Source organism: Anabrus simplex, chromosome 3, assembly GCF_040414725.1.
Source record: "Anabrus simplex isolate iqAnaSimp1 chromosome 3, ASM4041472v1, whole genome shotgun sequence".
NCBI classification, from domain to species: domain Eukaryota; kingdom Metazoa; phylum Arthropoda; class Insecta; order Orthoptera; family Tettigoniidae; genus Anabrus; species Anabrus simplex.
Genome location: NC_090267.1, coordinates 235,602,584 through 235,627,655, shown reverse-complemented (window position 1 = coordinate 235,627,655; position 25,072 = coordinate 235,602,584). Strand labels below are relative to the sequence as shown.

The 25,072-nt window shown below is 38.4% G+C and overlaps 1 protein-coding gene across 3 annotated transcripts in view; it reads left to right on the top strand.

Annotated features, from left to right (window-relative positions):
* Nucleotides 1-25,072, top strand: part of Graf (GTPase regulator associated with FAK) — a 711,082-nt gene that overhangs the window by 630,106 nt on the left and 55,904 nt on the right. For all 3 annotated transcript variants that reach the window (XM_067142923.2, XM_067142924.2, XM_067142926.2), the window contains 5 exons: nt 1,068-1,292; nt 1,378-1,480; nt 3,628-3,787; nt 5,881-6,060; nt 15,411-15,702. In XM_067142923.2, coding sequence (XP_066999024.2) covers nt 1,068-1,292; nt 1,378-1,480; nt 3,628-3,787; nt 5,881-6,060; nt 15,411-15,702 — 960 coding nt within the window. The remainder of the gene's footprint in view (nt 1-1,067; nt 1,293-1,377; nt 1,481-3,627; nt 3,788-5,880; nt 6,061-15,410; nt 15,703-25,072) is intronic.

Sequence of the window (25,072 nt, the reverse complement as noted above, 5' to 3'; positions counted from 1 at the left end):
AAATGGCAGAGAAAATGAACTCTATTGGGTAATGTATTGCTGAGTTTTAAAAATGAATTTTGTTCGGTAAACAGCAGATATGTCACCAGAGATCTTAAACATTCCATCATATGGCATGAGGTTCATTAGTAAGGTTCTTTTTATGTGGGAGAGTTACTAGTGTTTCACACAGCCCCTTACCAGGAGGCCCAAGTACTCTTCTGTAAGGGTTACCATGCCTTAGCCGAGACAATCCCATTTTAAGGTGCTGGATACTAGCCCTCACACATCCCCTTAAAGAATAGAATTTCTTGGTTACGTTTTGACCAGAGACCCCTGTCCAGCATTGGTATTACCACTGAGACTCATTAACCAGCCCTTTGCCCTTCCCATTTATCCTGATTTTGAACTAGCACAAAGTTTAGCTGGGTTGCTCTCATCATCAGGTTCAGAAAAGAACAAGAACGTACAATTATCGTAACTCTAAGTACTGTAAGTTTTATTCGTGTTCAATTACGTGACAGGTCACCTCTTTCTCTTCTCATAATTGCTCCGTTTAACAAAGTACATTCGTACACCTAACAATAAAAGGAACGTTAAATCCATATCAGATATGGCACATGATTAATTTAAAATCAGTTTCAGTATATCAAACAGGAAAGATAACAGGAAGAGTCTGGCTCAAGAAAGCACCAGCAGTGTAAGACTTTGGTAGCGGCCTGTGATTGCCACACCAGGTCTCGCATATTTCATTCCCTTTAGGAGAATATATATATTTATTCTCTACTTATATATTACTCAGAGGGCATAAATAGTGCAGTGGCTTTGCTGTTGGCTTTCCATCCAGACAGCCAAGGTTCAGTTCACAGTGGAGACTATAATGGAATTATTACCTGGAAAATAAATAGTTGACAGGAAGTGTATCGAGCCTTAAACCCTCAGCCAAAACCGAAATGAGCCAAGTTGGTTTCAGCAGTGCCACAGATAACTGTGACAGGTTAACTTCATGTTTACTCAAGGGATATTGCACTGATATGTTATGTGGCTGTTACCATGGATTGATCGTATTATTTGTTCCTGGACTGCAGGTCTGGAGGAGCAAGGCCTTTATCGTTTAGTTGGTCTTGGTTCTAAAGTGAACAAGTTGCTGCAGATGGGTCTGGATCGACGGAAATCAGATTCACTTTCTTCGCTCGATGATCCTTACGAATGGGAAAGTAAGACTATTACCAGTGCTCTCAAGACCTATCTCCGCAATTTACCCGAGCCTCTTATGACATTCCGCTATCACAACGGGTTCATTGCTGCGGCAAGTAAGTACTCTCACTTTTTTGTGTCTAATGTGACCTTTGATGATGTTTTAATGGTGTATTTTATGGCATTGCATGTTTGTTGCAGAACAGGAACCTGCAATGCGTGTTCAAGATGTTCACACACTAGTCCATAGGTTACCTCCACAGAATTTCAAAATGTTGGATATCTTGATCAAACATTTGAAAAAGTAAGTTATGCATATTCCCAACCTTGTGCCTGATTTTTTTCATCATTTAAGCCAATTTATATTCATTGAGCTGTATGGCTAATCTTGGCTAGTGTTGGTGCAGGTGACTGCTGTCTGATATTTCCAGTTTGAAAATAATATTGGAAAAGATTATTTTTAATTTTCTGGAAATACAGTAGAAGTCCACAATAGTGAGTACGGCGTATAATGAGAACCTCATTATAACGGCATTTTTTTGTCTGTCCCTTCAACATTCCTGTATTAAACTATGTATTATCCTTCGGTTGGAGCGAGAGCCCTATCACTGACGTATCCGTTTATTACGAGCGATTAAGCGTGCACAATTTTTTCTGTTAGGATTTTTATGCACCCAGCGATTATATCACATGTGATTGATCATCTTTGGTATCTTTTCCTTGCTATATCCACTAGTGAGCTCTCTCGTCGACATTTGAAGGCAATGTCGGAGTCGATTAGTAATACCTGTCGACTGCTGTTCTGTAAAGAAAATGGAAATGAAAGAGAAGAACATGTTTTCGTATTATATGCGTAAATAATGTGTCTGATAGCAGTTAACTCGTTATAAATAAAGACTGAAGTAAACGATCACTTAATTTTAATGCTAAATATTGCAGTTAAGTAAGAATGGGATACACCTCAAAGATATGGCAGAGTGCATCATTGATTTCGGAGATTAGTTTTATATTTTCTCGCGTCTGGTTAAATTTTGGAGAGGCTGTTCTCATGTAAATTTGTAGTGAGGAGGTTATCATTTCTCTGTGTGTGCTTGAAATATGTTTTCATGATACATATATGGTTAGGTTAGGTGACGCTGTTTGTTGAAGAAAACTGGAACATTTGTCACAGAGACCTCTGGAGTGATATTATAATTTTTTTGGAATAAAATTAAACATGGTATCAGATTTCGAAAAATAACACACGAGTAAGCCGTAGTGTGGATATCATCCTTGAAAACCAAGTTTTCAACAAACTGATTGCCATTTAATTCCGATTTTAATGTGTATGGGGTTTTTGCCGACTTTTTACGAAAAATCGGATGACAATCCGTAATAGTGAGTAAATTTTTCGCCGTTATGAATTCTTGCTATAACGGACTTCTACTGTACAACATTTTTGCATGTCGTAATTGTCTCTGGATACTATCATCGGCACTTCCCTCATCTATCCTATGAGTAGAGCCTGTCTATTTAAAGACAGCTCATCAATCCCATGAATAGAGCCTGTCTATTTGAAAACGACTCATAAATCCTGTCATTAGAGCCAGATAGCTCATTAATCACGTCAGTAGAGCCTACCTATTTGAAGACGGCTTATCAGTCCTATCAGTGGGGCTTGTCTATTTGAAGACAGCTTATCAGTCCTGTCTATAGAGCCGTCTGTTTGAAGACGGCTTATCAGTCCTGTCAGTACAACCTATCTACTGTATTTAAAGACGGTTCATCAATATTGTCTATTTGATGATGGCTCATCAATTCCGTCGATAGAGCCAGTTTATTTGACGGTGAATGAGTCCCATCAATAGAGCCTGTCTATTTGAAGGTTATGCATTAATTCCCTCAATAAAGCATGTCTGTTTGAAGATGGCTCATTTATAATGAAGATGTGGAGATAGTTCTTGTCCTTTTGTGTTTCCAATTCTTTTCTTGTTTCATCTTTCTGTTAACTCCCTCTCCTCATACTGGTCTGTCATTGTGTTTATACTATTTTATGTTCCTTTTTAAGTTCCTAAAAATATGACTTGTCTGTCGATAGGCATTAGTCACTGCCAGGGATGTGTAGTTGCTAGAGAAGTTTTAAACAGTGGGGGGATTATTGTACTACACTTCTTTTGTAGGTTTTTCCTGAAGGACGTGGTATTCCCTGTTTGCATAATAATAAATGTCCAGCTCCATGGCTAAATGGTTAGCGTGCTGGCCTTTGGTCACAGGGGTCCTGGGTTTGATTCCTGGCAGGGTCGGAAATTTTATCCATAATCGGTTAATTTTGCAGGTCGCCTACGGGCGTCAAATCAGATGACCTGCATCTGGCGAGCCGAACTTGTCCTCGGACACTCTCGGCACTAAAAGCCATACGCCATTTCATTTCATAATAATAAATGCTTCTCTGTTCTCTGTTCTCTGTTCTAGTGTGAGTGCAAAGTGCGACAAGAACTTCATGACTGTCAGCAACGTAAGCATGTGTTTTGGACCTACCTTGCTGAGGCCGGAGGAGGAAACTGTTGCTGCAATTATGGACATCAAATTCTATAATGTAGTTGTGGAAGTCCTTATCCAGAATTACGAGAAAGTGAGAATAATACTGATTAGTCACTGAAGTACGAGTCCTGTTCAGAAAGTAATTGAACTTTGAAAATAACTCTTAGGTAGTTTACCTGCAGCCTTCGAAGTACTACCCTTTTCCATTAATAAAACACTTTCAATGTTAATTCCACTTCTGGAAGCAGTCCTGGTAGGCAGTATGAGGGATCACACACTGTTTCAACTGCAATTTCAGTTTGATCACTTCTATTGACTGAGTTAGGTAGGTGAGAAGGGTGGCTGGAGAATTCCATTTGTCTTAGTGTTCATCATAAATTCATGAATCAACAATAATGTGTGAGATGGTGCGTTGTCATAGTGGAGGTTCTAGGAGTTCTTTCTCCAGAAATCAGTTTTTTTTTTCTCCTGGCATTTTTTCTAGAACATGTGAAGACTTTGAGATAATACCAACCGTCTGGAATTTGACCCTCAGGGAGGAATTCCTGGTGATAACACCAATGATGTCAAAAAATTACCACTATACCACTATACAGTACCACTAATGGAAACCACAAAGACTTGGAATTTTCTTCTTATTTTCAAAGTTTGGTGATTTTTTGAACAGGCCTTGTGTAATAGAATGTTAAGAACTTTCAGTGTAGATTTAAGATCAAATTGACTTGCAGTGAATTTAGTATGCTAGATTAGGATAGGAAAAATTTCAATCAGTTTCATACTGTCAAGTGTTGTTTTCGTTTCTCTCTGTAAATTGTTTGGGTCAGTTAACTTATTGGAACCTTCATAAATCATTTGCATGCAGACCGAGAAACCTCTATTAATTTCTTGGAAAATGAAGTAACTTAATGTAGAGGTGCATCATGGTTACATAGCTTTTGGCCAATCATGTAAGAAATGGTTCTGTAAGTGGGTCTTATTTCATCTTTACTATATTGTGACATTAATAATGACAAGGAAAAGACTCCTTTGTAACTGAGGGACGGTGAATTTTTGCAGTTAGCAACGAAATGTGCCCTCTGTTGTGTAAGGTAAGGGATCAGTCACTTTTAGCAGTGAAATGTGATTCTACTTCTGCACCCATTATCCAACTCCCTGTTGAGTAAATTAATGGGTCAGTGACTTCCATTTCTAGCTGTTCTTCCACCATTCGTCATTGAAGGCCCTAGACCATTCTGCAACTCCCCATCACTTCTTTTACTTTACTTACCATCCTTTCCATTGGTTTACTCTTTTTTTCTTATTTTGTCACCCTCCAATTCTACCATTGCACTTTGGGTTTGTATTGTATTCATCATGTTGACATGATGAGACCAGTTCAGTTTCCTGATCTCTCTTCTTTGCTGTAGCTTCACTATTCCATGCCTGTGAGAAAATGTGTTCTGTGTGGTTGTACTTCCATATTTTTCGTATCAGCATGTCCATTTTTATTTTTAAGTTGAGAGAGTAAAAAAAAATCTGCAGTCCAACTCCTTGGTTAAATGGTCAGCATTGACGCCTTAAGTTCAGAGGGACCTGGATTCGATTCCCTTCCGAGTCAGGGATTTTAATTGCATCTGATTAATTCTTCTGGCTCTGGGACTGGGCGTTTATGTTTGTCCCAACACATTCCTCTTCATATTCAGACAACACACCACACTACCAACCACCACAGAAACACACAATAGTGATTACATCCCTCTGTAGGGTTGGTGTCAGTGAATGCAAGTATCATGTAAATCCTACCTATTTAATTTATTTTCATTAGAGGTATCTGATACTGCCTTTGAAAGTTCAGGGAATTCCTCTTCGCGAACCCACATTCGTATCGCATCTTGTGTTATGTCTTTGCGTTTTTTTGCGCACATACTCACAATTTCATGTTCGACTTCTTTAAAACGTCCTGGTTGCAGGCCGCTGAATGCCTTTCTTGTACAGTACGCATTTTTAGACTATCAGTTGGTATATACAGTGAACCTTGTTAATAGGTTTCTCATTAATTCATTTTCTTGCTTAGCACGTCATCAATTCAAAGATGAAAAACTTTCCTTGTATAAGATATGTATAGTAGTCACGTTCCAGATTTCAGTGTGTTTATGCATTATATGTGCAAGCATGAAATTTATTTTATTTTTGTTGTTTGTTCAGATCTTTAAGACACGTCCAGAACCCACAAGTAATTCCCCACGGCAAGATGTCCAGTCTTCTCCCCCGCTGACTGGAAATGGAACCGCTCCAAACCATGTCCAAGAAACGTCTGCACCAGTTCCGAAGACTCGAGCACATAAAGTCAATTCGTACATGAGCCAGCCTCCGCCAGTAACGCATGTAAGAACATTGTCAAATTTCAGACTTTCTGAGTACATTAGCTTGGTTAATTTTGTGTGAGGTAAAATAAAAGTAAATCAGTAGTGTTTTTCATGCAACATTAAAATAAAGAATTGGAATGCTAACATCATCAATAAGTATATACAGTGAACCTTGTTAGTAGATTCCTCATTAATGCATTTTCTCGCTTAGGACGTCATAAATTCAAAGTGTGGATTCCTATCGAATTAAGTCTACATAAAAATATCTCGCTTATCGTGTCATAAAGTTTTGCTATTATCTCTTAGTACGATCACATTTTTCCTAGACCTAAAAATATTCTTTGTCATCCCTTGTGAAAGGAATATGGTATCCAACACAGATAAGAACCCTTGCCACAGGATGCAGGTTGGAAAAAGTTGTGCGAAAATGGGAAAAGGCTTTCATTTCCTGAACTTTACAGGGTAAGTTGCACCTTCAGGGAGCAAGCCTCAGGAAAGTTCAAATTTCCTTGCAAGTTAGCAGCAGGATTGCAATGTTCAAACTCATACTTTCAAGTTTCAACTCAAGTACGTTGAAATTTTTTAGCATTCAAAATGGCAGCCAAAGTTATTCTCTAATACATAATTGAGTGTAACCTCCAAACAATTCATAGTCGAAGAGTTGATAAGCAAAGTCTAATAAATTAAAAAGAAGAAGAATGGTTAAAGAGTGTGACCAGAACACAATGTTTAATATAAGGCTTCAACTATTGTTTTAGAAAGAATGTGATCTGCAATGATATGTGGATACTTTTATGGGCCCCAATACGAGTGTTTTCATATTTGTTGTCTGGTGTTTTTCATACCTTTCAGTGCACTGTTGTTATTTTATAAGCCCCAGTGGAATACATTTTCATATTTGTTCTCTTATTCACACCTTTTAATACTCTTCTCTCATCTTTAGGTTTCACTGTACCCACACATACAAGACGTAAAATTCACTCATGTCAAAAAAAACAAAAACAACATCTTCATTTTAAGTGTTTCCACAACCGTCTCAACAATGACACAGACATTCCAAGGCGTCTACATACCAAGCCGACCAATCAATGGATTGAACTACAATTCCTTCAAGGAAGTATCAAGAAATATAAATAATAATTTTTTTGTATATTCAATCTAGTACATTTTCTTGCTTAACACATTCTCTTTCATTGTCCCCTGCAGAAATGTCTTAACAAGGTTTTACTGTATATAAACCATGTCAGGTACCCCATTACAGTTATTTTTATGTTGTTCAAAAACTCTTGCTAAGTGGGTTCAAAGGAAAAGTCTCAGAAAGGCACAGTTTTTTCTTAGAAAAATCCACCAGAAAAGGGAAAAATCTATATCCTTAATCATTAAAGAAATTAAGGTAAGGCTTATTTTAATTGATTACCCAGCCCAAAAAACTACATACATTTTGCATCCAAAATTTTATTCCATAAACGTTATTGTTCAGTTTATTTAAAAGCATTGTATATCAGGAATGACTGTGAAGAAAGCTATAGAGGATGGCTGCCTAGTTGTACTTCCTCTTAAAACAATAATCACCACCACCACCACTTTAAGCACTCCTGTTGTCAGTTGGCAACATCATGTAGGCCACTTCAAAATATATTGGAAAAGTGGAACGGGAAATGCTCAGAAAGGGTCCATACTTCTTTTTGTTTTCAGTTAGGATAACCTACAATCACTTGTGTATTTTTTCTTTTCAGTTAAGAAAATTGCCAAGAAGGTTTTTCCCTGGAGTTTGTTGTATTTTTCCATGCAACTGGCTTTATTACTAGTATTTTCTTTTTTACACGAGTTGGCCGTACGGTCAGGGGCGCGCGGCTGTGAGCTTGCATCCGGGAGATAGTAGGTTCGAATCCCACTATCGGCAGCCCTGAAAATGGTTTTCCGTGGTTTCTCATTTTCACACCAGGCAAATGCTGGGGCTGTACCTTAATTAAGGCCACGGCCGCTTCCTTCCAACTCCTAGGCCTTTCCTATCCCATCGTCGCCATAAGATCTATCTGTGTCGGTGCGACGTAAAGCCCCTAGCAAAAAAAAAAAATAAAAAAAAATGAAGATGGTTTTCTGTGGTTTCCCATTTTCACACCATGCAAATGACGGGGCTGTACTTGAATTAAGGCCACGGCCGCTTCCTTCCAACTCCTAGGCCTTTCCTATCTCATCGTCGCCATAAGACCTATCTGCGTCGGTGCGATGTAAAGCCACTAGCGAAAAAAGGTTTTTTTTTTTTTTTTTTTTTTTTTTACAAGTTGCTTTACATCGCACTGACACAGTGAGGTCTTATGGCGACGATGGGACAGGAAAGTGCTAGAAGTGGAAGGGAAGTGGCCGTGGCCTTAGTTAAGGTACAGCCCCATCACTTGCCTGGTGTGAAAATGGGAAACCCTGGAAAACCATCTTCAGGGCTGCTAACAGTGGGGTTTGAACCCACTATCTCCCGAATACACGATACTGATGTTGATTCCCATAGGGAATCTGAAATATTTGTTCTGAATGAGTAAATTTATTATACCAATATAAATGGTCCATTATTGGACATTATAAATTTTCCAGCTAATTTATAATGTCCAGTAACGGACCATTTATATTGGTATAATACATGATACTGGCTGCACTTAAGCGACTGCAGCTATTGAGCTCGGTAATAGATGGATAGATAATGTCTTTATTGGCATAGTTAAGACCATTAGGCCTTCTCTTACACCAAACCAATTATTATATATTAGAATCACAATACTACCGTAATTAACCTGTTGATGAGTGCACCTAAGGACAGTCAATAGAGTGCACACGGAATTTGCCGTTTGGTCCCACATGACGGAGCACGGCATTTGTCGTTTCAGGCTAGTACAAAGAACTTAACTGCTTACTGGCGTAATATGACATCTGGCAGCATTTTTTTTGAACTTTTTCAGTTATTCGAATAGTGTCGCTATACAAATCCTAGTTCTGTATGGTGGTGGTCTCTGATGACAGAAATGCGCATACTCCCTACAGTGTAACAGTTTGGCGTGCCGTTAGCCTACAGGTTACAACAGTGTTACGATTGCAGCCGATGTGGATAGATGTTTGTGCACTTCGTAGCTATAAATATTTGTGGTTGTCCTAAATATAACTGTGAATGTTTCTTCTTCTGTAAATTACAAGTAATGCTACGGAGTTTATGGACACAAGTGACGATATTATAGATTTGAAATTAGAGTGTTTTCTTGGTCCAAAATGTCTTTTCATATGTCTCAGAGTCTCTCAAAGTTGTAATAAATAAGCTTATTGTATTTTTTTAAAAAAATTCTTACTCCCCAGAGGTTGTTTACCAGTCAAAAACATACTCGGATGCGGCCGGCATTAATGCACGGCATATGCTGTGCGCACTCGTCAAAAGGTTAATACTAGATAAAGCACAGTCAACCACAATCAAAATATCATCATCATTAGTCGTTGTGCTCATTACTGAGCGTCGTGACCTCGTAACTCCATCATTTCCGTGTTGCAACCTTGACAAGATGTCTCCATCCCGAGCGTTTTTCTCATTTCATTAATATGATCTGAAGTGGTAGTCCAGTGATCTTCTATGCCTGATCTATCCATCTGCTTGCTGTTCTTCCTCGTGGTCTACTGCCTTCAATTTTGCCTTGTAAAATTACCTTCTCCAAGTTCTCTCCGTCTCGTCTTAGAATGTTGCCAAGGAACTGGAGGTAACGCTCACTCACACAGGAAGATAGGCGTTTCTTGATGCAGAGTTCGTCTAGATTGGAAACATTAGTTCTTCTTTCTGTCCAGGGTACACGTAGCATTCTCTGCCAACACCACATCTCAAAGGCATCAATGCGTTTTTTTGTCTTTAGCATTCACGGTCCAGGTGTCACAGCCGTGCAAAAAGACGGAGAACACTAGTGATTCTACCAAGCGCATCTTCGTGGCTTTTGATATTGCCCAGTTCTGCCAGATCATGGTAAGTTTAACCATTGCAGCACGACCTAAGACAATACTTCTTTTTACCTCTTTATCACAGCTTCCCGTGTCATTGATGACAGACCCCAAGTATACAAATTCCTTAACTATAACCAGGTCCTTTAGGCATCCCGTAAGTTGGATTTGACCTTGCCAATCAACTACCATTAGTTTGGTCTTTTTGATATTTATCTCTAGACCGTACTGAAGACTAGTGTTCTTCACCCTTGTAAGCAGGTCATGAAGTTCCTCTTCACTACCAGCGATGAGGGAAGTATTATATGCAAAGCGCAGGTTATTAATTTTTCTGCCACCAATCGAGATTCCACCATTCCAGCCATTGAGAGCTCTTTTGATGACACACTCTGCATAGATGTTGTAGAGTTGAGGTGATAATATACAACCTTGCCTCACTCCATTTGTCACATTGAAAATGTCTGAGAGATCACCATCCACCTTTATGGTTGCTGCGTGGTTTTTATACAGACTTTTCAGTAACAATATTAAATGCAGTGGAACCCCAAATTCCTTTAGCACCTGCCACAACTTGTCCCACATAACACAATCAAAGGCCTTTTTGTAGTCCAGGAAGCAAATAAAGGCAGGGACACAAAACTCGCGACATTTCTCAATTATCTGTCTCGTGTTCAGGATAGATTCTCGTGTTCCTTTACCTGCAACAAAGCCTGCTTGTTCTGCGGATATCTGAGTTTGCAGGAATGGTTTTAGGCGTTGATTTATTATGTAGAGCAGAACTTCGCTTGCATGGGATATTAATGCGATTGTACGATAATTGGAACAATCCCTTATAGACCCCTTTTTGTGAAGAGGGATTAGTATTGATGTTGTCCAGTCCTTGGGCCATTCACGAGTTTTTCCCACCATATTGCATACCGAATGTAAAACGCATGCCCTCCTCCTCCATCATTTTCAGCATTTCTCCCGAAATACCATCCATACCTGGGGCTTTGTTGTTCTTCAAATGATTGACAGCATTCACAATTTCAATGAATAAAATATCAGGTTCTTTGTCATACCTCATAGAAATTTCCTGTTTGGCAGAATTATTTCCTTTGCAATACAGCATTTCACAGTATTGTTTCCACCTCTCTATTGCTTTGTTCTTATCAGTAATAAGTTTGCCATCTTCATCTTCAATCAACCATGTGCGTGGTTTGAACTCACGAGTAATGCTGTTGACTTTTTTAAAAAGATCAAAAGTTTGATTCAGCCTATGATGTTGGTCTATTTCATCACAAATTCTGGTGAGATACCGTGTCTTGTCAGTTCTGCAATTGCGCTGTATTTCACGGCAAAGTTCACTGTATGCTTCTTCGTCTTACTTGGTTTGAATGCCACGTTTCTTCAGTATGCTCCGCTCTTCTATCAGCAGTAGAGTGGTGTTTAGATATCCAGGGGTGCTTAGCTTGGGAAGAATTAATAAATGGTTCAGGGAGAGAAGAGTTAATGATTGACTTGAGGTTATCCCATGTTTGGGAGGCTGATCCTTCCTCCTGTACTTGCTGGAGTTTTGGCTTTATTCTTTCCCCAAAATCTTGGAGAGCATTTTTGTCAGTAATGCAAACCTATGTCACTCTCTTCTTCTTGGTCGATTTCAGTTTGGTCCGCATTTTCATGGATATCAAAATATAACTGAAATAAAATTGCTCTTACAGTGATGATGGGATAGGAAAGGGATATGAGTGGGAAGGAAGCTAATGGAAAACCACAGGAAGCCATCTTCAGGGCTTCCGACGGTGAGATTTATACCCACCATCTCCCGAATGCAAGCTCACAGCTATGTGGCCCTAACTGCACGGCCAATTCACTTAGTTGCTAATGATTAAACCAACCTCGTTAGTGCGTTCCTCATTAACACTTTTTCCTGCTTAGCACGTCGTAAATTCGAAGTCCCGATTTTCATTGTATTAAATCTATATCAAAATACCTCACTTATCGCATCACAAATTTTCACTATTACCGCTTAGTACGATCACATTTTTCCTAGACCTGAAAATGTTACTGTATTTGTCATCCCTTCTGAAAGAAACGTGTTTTCCAACTTGGGTAAGAGCCATCGCCTCAGTTGCGTGATTACGGAAAAAGGCCTTCCTGAACTTCAAAGGATGTGTAACACCTTTGGGGAGCGAGCCATTAGCCTCAGAATGTTCAGTTTTGCTTGCCGGTTAGCAGCAAGATTGCTGAATAGCAGAGTGAGCCTGTTTGTGCTTGTATTTCGCATTCCATTCAGAAGGTAGAAATGTATTTTGTGTTGAGTGGTACAGTGAAGTGTAGCTAATATTTATCGCATGATACGGTAAGCTTTTTCTGGATTACGAGCATAATTGTGTGAAATTGACTAGCGTGGTGCGTATTTCTTTTGATAGCATAGTTATGGACACGGAAAATGTGAAATTCCTTAATAAATTAATGAAGACAAAATTAAAATCTGTCGAAGTGGACTGGCATAAGTGCGCAGAGACAGCACCATCTACAGAGGTCGATCACTCAAGTTGGTCGATGTTTTGTTCAATTCAAAATGGCAGCCAAAGTCATTCCTCTCAGTTGCACGTGGTCATATGTAACCTTCAATTCATTGTCGAAGAGTGTGACTAGAAAATAATGTTTAATAACCTACTGCTTTGAAATAAAAGGTTTCTACTAACATTTGTTTTAGAAACAGTGTGATCCACATTAATACTTAGATATTTTTGTTGGCCCCTGTGCATATGTTTTCATATTTGTTGTCTGATGTTTTTCACACCTTTCAGTGTACCGGTACTTATTTTATAATCTCCAGCAGAAATTGTTTTCATATTTGTTCTCTCGTGTTTTTCACACCTTTTAATAATTTTCTCTCATCTTTAGAAATGATAGATAGGCCTATAGTTTTCGCTGTACCCGTGGATACACGATGTAAAATGCCCTCATGTCAGAAAAATTGCACCTAGTGTTTCCATATCCCTGTTGGATAGTTTTTATTCGTATATTCATTAGTACGTTTTCTCGCTTAACACGTTCTTTTTCCTTGTCCCCCGCAGAAACGTCTTAATGAGGTTTCACTGTATATACTGTAATGTTATAAAAATTATTGAAGATAAAATACAGTAGAAATGTATTTCAAGTGAAGTCATAGAATACATTTTCAGTTGTTTCGATGATTAGGAATTTTTGTACAAAATGAGAATAATGGATACATAATTGCACCTGAAAATTTACACTAAAAACTGAAGAACACATTTTTACTCAGGGCATTCGTAAAATAACAAAGCCTGTTTAAAAAGCTCTGAACTTTGAAAATATTGCATTAACGCGAAGTCTTGGTGATATCCAGTAATTGGTATCCTTTCTAAGTATGACAACTAGCCATTTGTGATAGTTGAAATGTCTTGAATTTTTCAAGCCAAATATCAACATTTGCTTTTGCTTCAAACTGCAGAGAAGACGTACCAAATGATGAAAACAGTTAATGGCAATCACCAAGTCCTATGTGGTGTTATGAGTGGTTCCAGCATTTCAAGGGGTGTCAACAGTTGTTGGCCCATGTTCAGGACAGCCTTCTCAACGGGATGTTGTGAAATTCTCACTTAAAAATTAGGAATGTTTTGAAAAGCTTAAAGCTCTTTACACAACTCCTGATTAAGGGCCAAATATTGTATCTACTTATTATAATTGTAATGGAGGCCCAAAACGAGATTATAGTTTCTGTCAAGAACTTTTGAATCATAATAACGAAGGTGAGGACTTCATGAAGACAATTATAACTGATGATGAAATGTGGGTTTATAAAAAATAAAAATAATAAAAGGCAACTGTCACAGTGGTGTGAAGAAAATTTACCAAAACCAAAGAAAGCATGGCAGGTCAGGTTAAATATGTAAGTGTTGTTGGTCTTTTTTGACATTGAATTCCTACATGCAGGTGAAACGTTGGACCGCTAGTATTGTCTTAAAGCCTTGAGACATTTGAGAGAAAGTGTCAGGAGAAAAAGACCAGACTTGTGGAGAAACAATTCCTGGAAACTTGAGCATGACAATGCACCAGCTAATGCATTTCTGCTGATTTGTGAATTTTTGATGAAGCTGAAGACTGCTTTCCTATCCGCCATACTCACCCTACCTTGCCCTAGCAGATATTTTTCTATTCCTCAAACTGAAATTCACCCTGATAACATGATGGTTTAAGTCAGTTGAAAGGATCAGATTGAAATCACAGGCGGAACTGTGCGTGATCCCCTGAATTGCATATCAGGAATGCTTCCATAAGTGGAAGAGGAGGGGAGTACTTTGAATGAGAAAAACCTAACTAGGCTGCAGGTAAGCTTCCTAAAGAGTTATTTCCAAAGTTTGGTTGTTTTATGTACAGGCACTTATGTATTTTTCAAAATAAATGTATCATAAAAAGACAAAAACACAATTGATTGTACTGTATATATGTAAAAATAATCTTTTGGTTAAAGTTAAATATCACTTGAAGTTTGAATTATTGATATGTAAGATGCATTACATTGTCAGACATATAATGAGAAAGAGGACAGTATCAGCAAGTTGACAATTTTCACCTCAGTTCTGTTTTGAATTTTAACACAGTAGTGCCCCTGCCCATAGATTCTACAGGCCCCATTCTTCCAACATTTTCAAGCTTTAAATTTGTATGAACTTGAAAATAAGAATTTAAAATCCTCACCCATATGGCACTTGATAGTAGTTTTTGTTATTTTTTTTTTATGAATCAAAAATGTGGTGCAGAATGTAATTTATTATCTGTGATCACAAAAAATGCTAAGGAAATATGAAATGGATAAAATAATTAATGGAGAAGGCGATATAAACAACTCTAATAGGGAAATAGATGAATTAGGAGGTACTGCTTATGTATTTGAATGTTGTGTGTTGTAAATAATTTTGAGTAGGCCTAAATTGTAGTGTTTTGAATACAACTTTTCAAAGTTTATGCCTGGGGTTTGTATTGAAAATATCAATAAGGGATACTGTTTACCACACCAAGGAACAGTATAATAGATTGTGAGTTAGTTAATACGTAGCATAATTTAGTTAATGTATAGCTTGTATCACTTTCATAAAACATTAATAGAGAAACAGATATGTTGAAATTCCTTTTTATTTTTTTCACTTTACATAGTGATAAAGAACATAGCAATACTTTTCCACTATTCTGAGTATTTGAATGCTGTAAATGCTGTAACTGCACCTTTCAGTTGGTGTACCAAAGGTTTCCATTGAGTACGTCAGAAGCAGAATTTTTTTGAAAATCACTAAAATCACTAGCATTCTGGGGACAAATATGAAATAAGGGCTTGGACTCGAGAGTGATAATTATACTCATTCAAATTTTGAAAGCTTGTGTGTCTGTTATTTGCAGGCTGTAATAAAATCATACCATGATGGTCCGATGCCAATCCTAAGTACAAGCATGCACAACGTGGCAGCTCTGCGAGATGGTAATTACATCAACTATCACCAGGGGAGGCCAGAGCTACACAACAATATCGGATCACAACCCATCCAGAAGGTTCCTAGCGGTCTTTCATTAGGCAGTCGGGTCAGTTCGGGAAACATGGTGACCCTCTCAGAGAGCAACCTGCTTTCCATCAATTCTCAGCAGAATTATAACCCATATAATTCAAAAATGGCCTTCCTACATGGTAATAGGGGTAAGAGAGTTAGCATTTTTTTTTAACATAGTGGATTTAAGTATAGTAGAAACCTTCATACATAATTTAGGGGGATCAATATGAACTACTTATAACTAGTTTGTGTTTTAAAATAATCTTAGTGATAAATATAATGCTTGTAAAATCTTAAATGAAGTATTTAAATATACGTTTGCAACTCTGACACTGTCTGGGCCTTTCTGTTTTTCATTCTGATAGTTTTTTACTAGTAAATTTCTTTAAATAATTCTTATTTCAGGAAAGAAATGTTTGGAAACACTACTAATATATCAAACGCAGAACAATTATGAAAATGGGTTCGCCCAGTAGAGTGCTGAGTGCTGTTGTCTCTTTAGCACCCTGGTGACAGAAAGAGGGATTCAACACAATTCTGTGCTCGCATTGTACACACGATGTTATCCTTAAACACAATGCACTTCAAATTGAAATGCATGTATATGACAAAAATCCCTAATCCTACGATTATCCATGCTTACAACGAAGTTCACAAATGGTTATAATTACAAAATGAGACAGGTATAAAGCAATATCTCCTAGAAGATGTCGTACAGAAGTTATTTGTGAACGCAATACTCAACCATGCAACACTTTATTATTTGATAATATGTAACCTACATTGCTGCCATTGGGAGTAAGATTTCCAGTGGCATCTTTATCAGGTAAAAATAAATAAATAAATAAATAAATTCACAGGAGCCCGTTTTCATTTATCGAGTCAACCCATCTTAGCACTGTTATTAATCTCTGCGGAGAAGATGGCTTTTGGTACAGCGAGTGAAGCGGAAGAGAGTACACTACATTTAGAGAATAACAAAACTTTACCTTATCAACTGAAATGTTGAAACCCCATACAGAGGAACAGCTAGGACTACTACTTCATCCTCCTCCTGTTTTCTTGTCTTCATCATCACTTACATCGGAGGCAGAGTCATTGTCTCTAAAGTTTATTAAAAGTTCTTGTGAAAATCCCCTTCCTACAGTTTTTCAGTGTTGTCACATGCATCTTCCAATCCTTGATGATAACTGTATCTAGCCAGACCGAGTGGCTCAGATAGTTGAGGCGCTGGCTTTCTGAGCCCAAGTTGACAGGTTCAATCCTGGCTCAGTCCAGTGTTATTGTAATGCACCCAAATAAGTCAGCGCCGTGTCGGTAGATTTACTGGCACATAAAAGAACTCCTGCTGGACAAAATTCTGGCACCTCAGCATCTCCAAAAAAGGTAAAAGAAGTAGTTAGTGGGGCATAAAAGCAATATTATTGTTATTATTTATATTATTATTATTATTATTATTATTAGGGCTCTGATCGATATGCTCGATAAAATCTCCAGATATGCTCAAAAACCATGTATTATATGCTCGATAGATATGCTTGAAAAAAAACATTATATGCTTCATAGATATGCTTGAAAAACCCATTATATGCTGTTAAATATGCAGAATATGCTCAAAAAACACCGTTAAAAACTATAGAAAGGAAAGTGAAACGAAAAAACCAATAACATATCTTTATATATGAGCTGTATTTTCTAATTTATGTATGATACACTGCGATATACTTGCATTTAATTTTCAAGCATATATATGAGAAGTTTTCTTATAAAAGTTACAGTTTAAAAGTTCATTTAAAAGATGTTCAGAATTAGGCGAGTCAATGAAGTAGATCTGCATTGCTCTGTACAACAAGAATTTTTTTTATGTTTTCAGTTTTGAATGATTTTCTTAAATCAGTCAATAAAAGTTTCAATGATGAGAACGATCTTTCGACGTCAACTGACACGAGAGGTAAATACTTGAATGATGCTGCTTCTTGTGCAGAGTAGTTCGGAAAATCCTCTGATGGTGCAGACTCGCCATGCAGCATCCTTTCCAAGTCCAACGTTGCACTCCAACCGGGATTTCGAGCCAGCACGAAGTCCAATTTTTGTTTCACAGTTTTCCTAGTCTCTCCAGGCCATGAGTCGGCTTCTTGGATGACTCCTTGTATTGTAGCGACCACTTCAACCAACTCCATCCCTCGCGATTCCAACTTTAGGGTGGCCTCAGGAATGACGCTCATGTAGGCTTTTATGAAAGTCAAGGATGGCATCAAGCCCTCCATTTTAAAAGCAGCCTTAGCTTTTGCGATGTACTTGCTGTCCGCCTCATCAAACGTATTGATCACCTGGAAAAAATATAAATGAAAAACATTAGCCGTGGGGTATAACTGAGAAAATTACAAAATTAGGCGTTGTATGATGGAGTGATTAAAGATATGAAAAGAATGATAGAGAAAACCTCCTAAATGAGAAGATTTTAAACATTTCAAATAGTCTTACCTCTTCAATTGCCCTATGATATTCAGCGTAATACAAGGCAGCCAAGATCCAAGTTCCCCATCGCATCAGTATGGGCTTGGGAGGTAAAGGGAGCTCTGGATGCATCGTCTTGAAGGCACGGACGCGAGAAGGAGCCTTGGCGAAAATTTTCTTCACTGAGGACATGACTCTGTTGACGCCGGACGATTTTTCACGCAGCTCCTCAGCAAGTCTGTGCATTGCATGGACAAGACAAGTAACATGTAACATCTTCAGGTAGAGAAGCTTGGGGCTCTTCCCAGCCTTAATCATGTAGGGAGCAGCGTCAGTCACCAATACGAGTACTTTGTTTACCTCCTCATCTGAAAAGGTTGGCCACAGCAAGCCTGAAACAGGAATGCATAAAATGAAGGATGAACCGTTCAGTTAATGGGATTCTGACATGTCGTACGACTGTAAGAGATATTGAACTATCAGAACTATCAGAGTCTTCACTGAGCATACGTAGAATGCATTGAAATTATAGCCAGACTGTACTTATTCTTCTTTGGCAAAACGCTCGAAAACTAAATTAAAAAAAAAATACTTACGCAGAGCTGCCGCACTGTTCGCACAATGGTACCATAGTTTGTCACATCTAGCTCCCTGCACAGAATTAGGTGGCCCTTGTTCACTGGGACTGAGTTTTCCAACAATAACGTTGGCCATGTATCTTCCACAACTGTCTGTGGTCTCGTCGATAGATAACCAAATTGGGTGGCTCCCGATGTCGTCCCTGATTGTGTGTAGAACCTGGTGAAGAAAGTACCTGAATGAATATTCTTCGTGTGATGAAGGTATTATCGAGAGATTACCTTCATTACGACAGAGCCAGATCCATGTTAAAATTACTTCTAAATTGTTTAAACGAGAATGCGGAATACGGCAATCGTGCATGAATTCATACCTTTTCATACTCTGAAGAAACGTAATTTTTACGTAGGGTCGACTCGTGAGGCAACTCTCTTCCTGGAAAGTCCTTGAAGAGAGCTCTAATCTCAGCATGTTCGACCTTGTAGAGGGGTATGTTGATACCAATATAAATGGTCCGTTATTGGACATCATAAATTTTCCAGCTAACTCATTCCTGGTTGCCAGCGTTTCGCCCTCGTGTGCTAGGTTGGGCTCATCAGTTGGTACCTAGCACTAACGCTGGCAACCAGGAATGAGTTAGCTGGAAAATTTATGATGTTGGCGCTTAAAAACGCCCTACAAACTCTGGAAGAGAACTCGTCCGAGTGCTGTTGCTGATTGAACAAAGTTTGTATCAGCGCTTGTTTCTTCGATTTCCTTATTTTAAATTCTTTGACTTTTGCTGAGTGCCCACTTGTGGCTTTATGTTGGGAAAATTGAATACCCTTCGAAATCTTGATCTGAAAATAAATAGGTAGGTACGCATAAGTGAGAAAAAAATACATTGAATGAACAAATATAAACCATTGTGGACTATGAAATTATTTTCAAATATTGCAGTAGAAATATGAGCACCCTCTTAACGATCCCATGAAAAACCAGCAAATCCAAACATCAATTTCTGTATTAGATCAAAAATTAGATGGTTGGCTTTTCCGGCGTTTGCTCTATTAACCAGCGTTTCGTCTTAGGTCTGACACTAGACTCTTCAGAGTGGGATGTGTCAGACCCTACCCACTGACGCTGGGGTGTATGCAGGTGAACATATCAGAAGCTTATTTATGAAGCACAGTCTGATAACTGCATACGGGAGATAAAACTCCACAATGGAATTAATGCCCGCCTAGCAATTCCAAATGGAAATTCCTTGGAATTGCTAGGCGGGCATTAATTCCATTGTGGAGTTTTATCTCCCGTATGCAGTTATCAGACTGTGCTTCATAAATAAGCTTCTGATATGTTCACCTGCATACACCCCAGCGTCAGTGGGTAGGGTCTGACACATCCCACTCTGAAGAGTCTAGTGTCAGACCTAAGACGAAACGCTGGTTAATAGAGCAAACGCCGGAAAAGCCAACCATCTAATTTTTTATCTGATTTTTGATATGCTCTATTGGTGGAAAAGAATCTAATTCCCTCCATGGGAACTTAGAATTTCCATCAATTTCTGTCTCGGAAATGTAAAATCTGAGGATCTAACGGGTCTACACTCCGAATTCTTAGCCTTCTCTCTACTTACCTAGTAAGTAGGCACCGTATGCTGCACATACGGCTTACTTGAAATTTCAACTGTTTGACCAGTAATATCTTTAAGAATGTAGATGATGTAAAAATGTCAATAAGAACTTACCTCTTTTTCGCATATTTTGCAGAAAAGAATTTTCCCGTCAATAGAAAACGAGTCGGGATCTTATTTTGTACATCGTCGGAGTAAAACACTCGGAGATCCCTTAACTTTAGGCATCACGTACTTAGAAATCACAAGAACTCGATAGGTATGTACGGATACAATTACGAACTGAGAGTAGAAAGCAGAAACTGTACTTGACCGGGTCGGATCTTCCACCATTTCATGGGAAAAGCCACATAAACAATACTGGTTCCCAAAATAGGCACACCACTAAAATGCCTCATATTTCAAAGTGAAAGGATGCTTGGAGCTTCCAGAGCTTATCTGACGAGTCGCACTCTAATCTGGCAGAGGCCAATTAGGGTGTGTGAATGACCTCACTAAAGGTTAAAAACCTGCGGTTCTATTATTCGCACCAGATAGGCTTTTGAATAATTATTTCTGTTTTAGAGCCTTAACCCAATCGCATCATTTGACGACCCTAGCTTGTCATAGTTACTCGTGGCATATGAATCAAATGACGAGCTCTGCTCGCAGCGATGCACAGCTGTACATCAATCCATATAGTTCAGTCAATAACCCACAGACGCCACTTGTATGCATTCTGAGCTGAAGTTTACACATGTGGCTTCGGTTTTTTCCCTTTCACCAGGTTCTCGCACACTTCCGGAACAAGAGATAAGAGAATCTTTTTTCACATAATTTCGCTCTTGTCAGTTGCCATCATGGCGTCAAGCAGATATGCTGGTGTTGATGAAGAAGGAATACGAAAGCTAATAGATAGTGTTTTAGAGAGTGATATTGAAGGCAGTGATGTTTGTGATGACGAAATAGACCCTGAAGTCCTTAGTTCGAGTACTAGCGATGCGTATAATAGTTCTGATGACACGGAAAGTGAAGCAAATAACGACGGTGTGCCGAGTCTTTCGAAACGAGCTTGTACCTCGGCACAGACTAACTTGACTGACTGGAACTGGACAAAAATTGACAATAAACCTGTTGTACATAAGTTTAGTGAATACAGTGGGGTTAGTGAAAATTTATTGAAAAAGTTTGATACGCATGCCACTATCTGAACTCTCAGTTTTTTGTGAATACATGAACCCTTTTTTTGACAATATATCTGTCGAGACAAATTCATATGCAGCAAAACAGTTGAGCAATCCTGACAGAAAAAAGTTGAAAGACGATGACAAATGGTTTGAGACTACACCCGACGAAATTAGGGCATATTTTGCGTTAGTTATACTAATGTCACAAGTGCGAAAGTCAAGAATACAGTTATACTGGAGTAAAAACAGGTGTATAAACACTCCTATTTTTCGTGAAACCATGAGCAGGGGAAGATTTATTATAATTTCACGATTTTTACATTTTGTTGACGATGAACAAGTCGATAGTAGTGACAAACTAAGAAAGATTAGGCCTATAATACAACATTTCTGCTCCAAATTTTCAAAATTATATTTACCTTCACAAGACATTGCTCTAGATGAAAGTCTAATGAAATTCAGAGGCCGCCTTTCATATGTCCAGTGTAATAAGTCTAAACGTTCTAGGTTTGGAATAAAAATTTACAAAATTTGTGAATCAAGTTCTGGCTACCGTCTGTCTTTCAAAATTGATGTAGGTGATGATGTAACGGATCCAAGTCTGCCAGCGAGTACAAACGTCGTGCTCAACATGTGTGAACCCTTGTTAGGCCGAGGACATACGTTGTTTTTAGATAACTGGTATTCTTCCCCAGATTTATTCAAAAGGCTACACGACAAGCAGATGAATGTAATTGGAACTGTTAGACAGAATCTAAAAGACATGCCTCGCGATATTAGTAAGAAGAAACTAAAACGTGGAGAGTATGAGACGTGGGCTGCCAACAGTATGTTGTGTGTGAAGTGGAAAGATAACAAGGATGTTTGCTTTCTCACCACTAAACACAAATCAGCTGACATGACAGGGACAGGCAAACTCAGGTGAAAGAGAGGACAAACCCCGAGGGAAGAAATGATAAAGCCTAAGTGTGGCCTTGAATACCAGAAGGGGATGGGTGGTGTTGACCTTCAGGATCAGGTTACAGCTCTGTTCCCCGTCATGCGACGCACAGTGAAAGGATATAGGAAAATATTCTTTTATCTCCTAGATATGTGTATTTTCAATTCCTTCACTGTGTATCACAAGATCGCTGCTAACAGAAAGACGAGCTACACGGACTTCCGAACTAGCAGTGCGCAGCAGCTACTAGAGACTGTTCAGTTGCCGGAGTACTCGGTTCGAGGTCGACCTTCAGCGAGCACCACCCCAACCAGATTACAAGCTAAATCATGGGCCCACTTTCCCATGCGTATTTCCCCTACAGAGAAGAAATCAAAAGTCACAGGAAGGTGTGTTGTGTGCTACAGCCGGGGTAAAAGAAGCGGAAGTTGCTGGCAGTGCAGAAAGTGTGGTGTAGCTCTTCACTTAGAAGAATGTTTTGAGGTGTATCACACCCAGCAGACGTACTAAAATAGCGGCATTGGTAAGTTTATTACTTCTTTATCATGCATGCAAATTTTCAGAAAGGAATATTTACTGGTTGGTTTTGTATGATTTTCTAAATAATAGTGTGATGCCGACGGCCGCAGAGCGGTATTTAAATGTGATTTCTTAGTGAACTCCTATGGTATTTAAATGTGAGGCGAATGGGTTATGGATGGTCAGGGCCCGAATTCGGGGGGAGGGGGGGGATTCGAAGGAAAACAAACTATTTAGACAAAAAACAACAAGAATATGCATTTATATGCTTCTATTCTAAAAACCGTGGTTTTATGCATTTATATGCTCGATAAATTTAAATTCTGTTGGTCCCAGAGAGATGAAAATACCACTGAAAGGCTTCTTCCAGTGTGTACTAGTGAGGAAAAAAATATGCTAATGTGCTCGAATCCGAGCCCTAATTATTATTATTATTAATTATTATTTTATTATTATTTTATTATTATTATGATGATGATTATTGATCAGTGATCAAGATTCTGACCGTGGTCAGGGTTTACAATTCCAGATGTGATCCCATATGTGATCTGGAAAGGTGATAAATGAAATAATGATATGATGAAAAATGAGATTGTGAAATGTGTTTGCCTCAAGATGTTCTCTGGCTGTTATTTTACGGCATTGAGCCAACCTCGAGTTACAACTCTAAATGTTATTTACAAAGGTGAAGATGAGAGATGAAGGACTATTTTTTACATTACTTAATAGTGATGAACCTGAAAATTATTTTGAGTTTGATCTATTTCCCAGAAATATAACACCTTTGGAGAAGGTCGTACCACTGCTTTACGATGAAGTAAGTGCAGCTATTGATTCACTGAAAAATTTTAAAGCAGCAGATGAAAATCATCTAGTAGCAGAACTCTGGAAGAATGCTAATATACAGACTATTCAGAATCTACATAAACATCTCCTTGATATTTGTAATACAGAAAAATTGCCTGAAGAATGGAATGTTGCAATTGTATATCCAATCCATAAAAAATCCATAGAAACTATCAGGGAATTTCTTTGCTAGATATCACCTATAAAATTTTCTCCAAGATACTCTATTCCAGAATCCATGGCCAGCTTGATAGTGAATTGGGGGTTCGTCCAGGACGAAGTTGTCCAAATCAAATTATCCTTCTCAAATGGATCATTATTATTTAGCATATGGCTTATACAGACATAATCAGTAATTTATACACATATTTACAGCTGAGAAACAAAGTAATTTGTGCTTCACAATTGAATATCAAGTTTTCCAATCCAACGTATAGCATTTGGAGATACCAGCAGGAAGTGATCTTCATCACCGTTGTAGGCTTGAATCTTACATTCCCTGACGATATGATGAATAGTCTGGTGTGGAGCTCGCAGTCACAATCTGAATTAGGTAGCTTTTTCCACTTATGGAGAGCGGCTCTGAACTGGCCATGTCCTGTTCTGATTCTATTCAGGGCAGTCCAGGTCTTGCGTGGTAGGTGGGATCCACTTGGAAGTCTGTGACCTGAGAAGAAGGTATGAAGGCGCACATTTGTTGCTGCTTCCCATCATAAAACATCAACGCATTAGGAGCAAAAAATTTAGTGATCACTTTTGTTGATTTTCAGAAGGCTTATGGTACTATCCATCGTGAATCATTACTACATATCCATACTGAATTTGGTCTACATCGGAAACTTGTTAACCTTATTGCGGTCACTCTTAGAAACACAAAGTCTAAAGTTAGGTTCAGAAATGAAATCTCTTAACCATTTGAAATTCATACTGGTCTTCGACAGGGAGATAGATTATCCCCATTGATGTTTAATTGTGTGCTGGAAAACATTATGCGTGAATGGAGTAAGGTATCTCCTCCAACTGTTAAGATTGGAAGAAATATTTGACTAAATTGTCTTGCATTTGCTGATGATCTGGCACTGTTAGCAAATAGTATAGAAGAAGCAAAATTTCAAGAAGAGGAACTAGGAAGATTAGCAGCAAAGGTTGGGCTGAAAATATCTTTTGAGAAAACTGAAATTATGCCATCCTTTAAAGTTGACACTCCACATATTATGTTAAATAATACTCAGAAAATAAAAGTTGTAAATAAATGTATATATCTTGGTGAAATTGTCACTTGGAATGCTAATGAAAAAGCATCCATAGATAATAGAACTCTAAAATTGAGATGGCCAAGTTACAAAAAACAGTCTCTTTCAATGAATGCTAAATTTTGCCATTATAACTCAGTC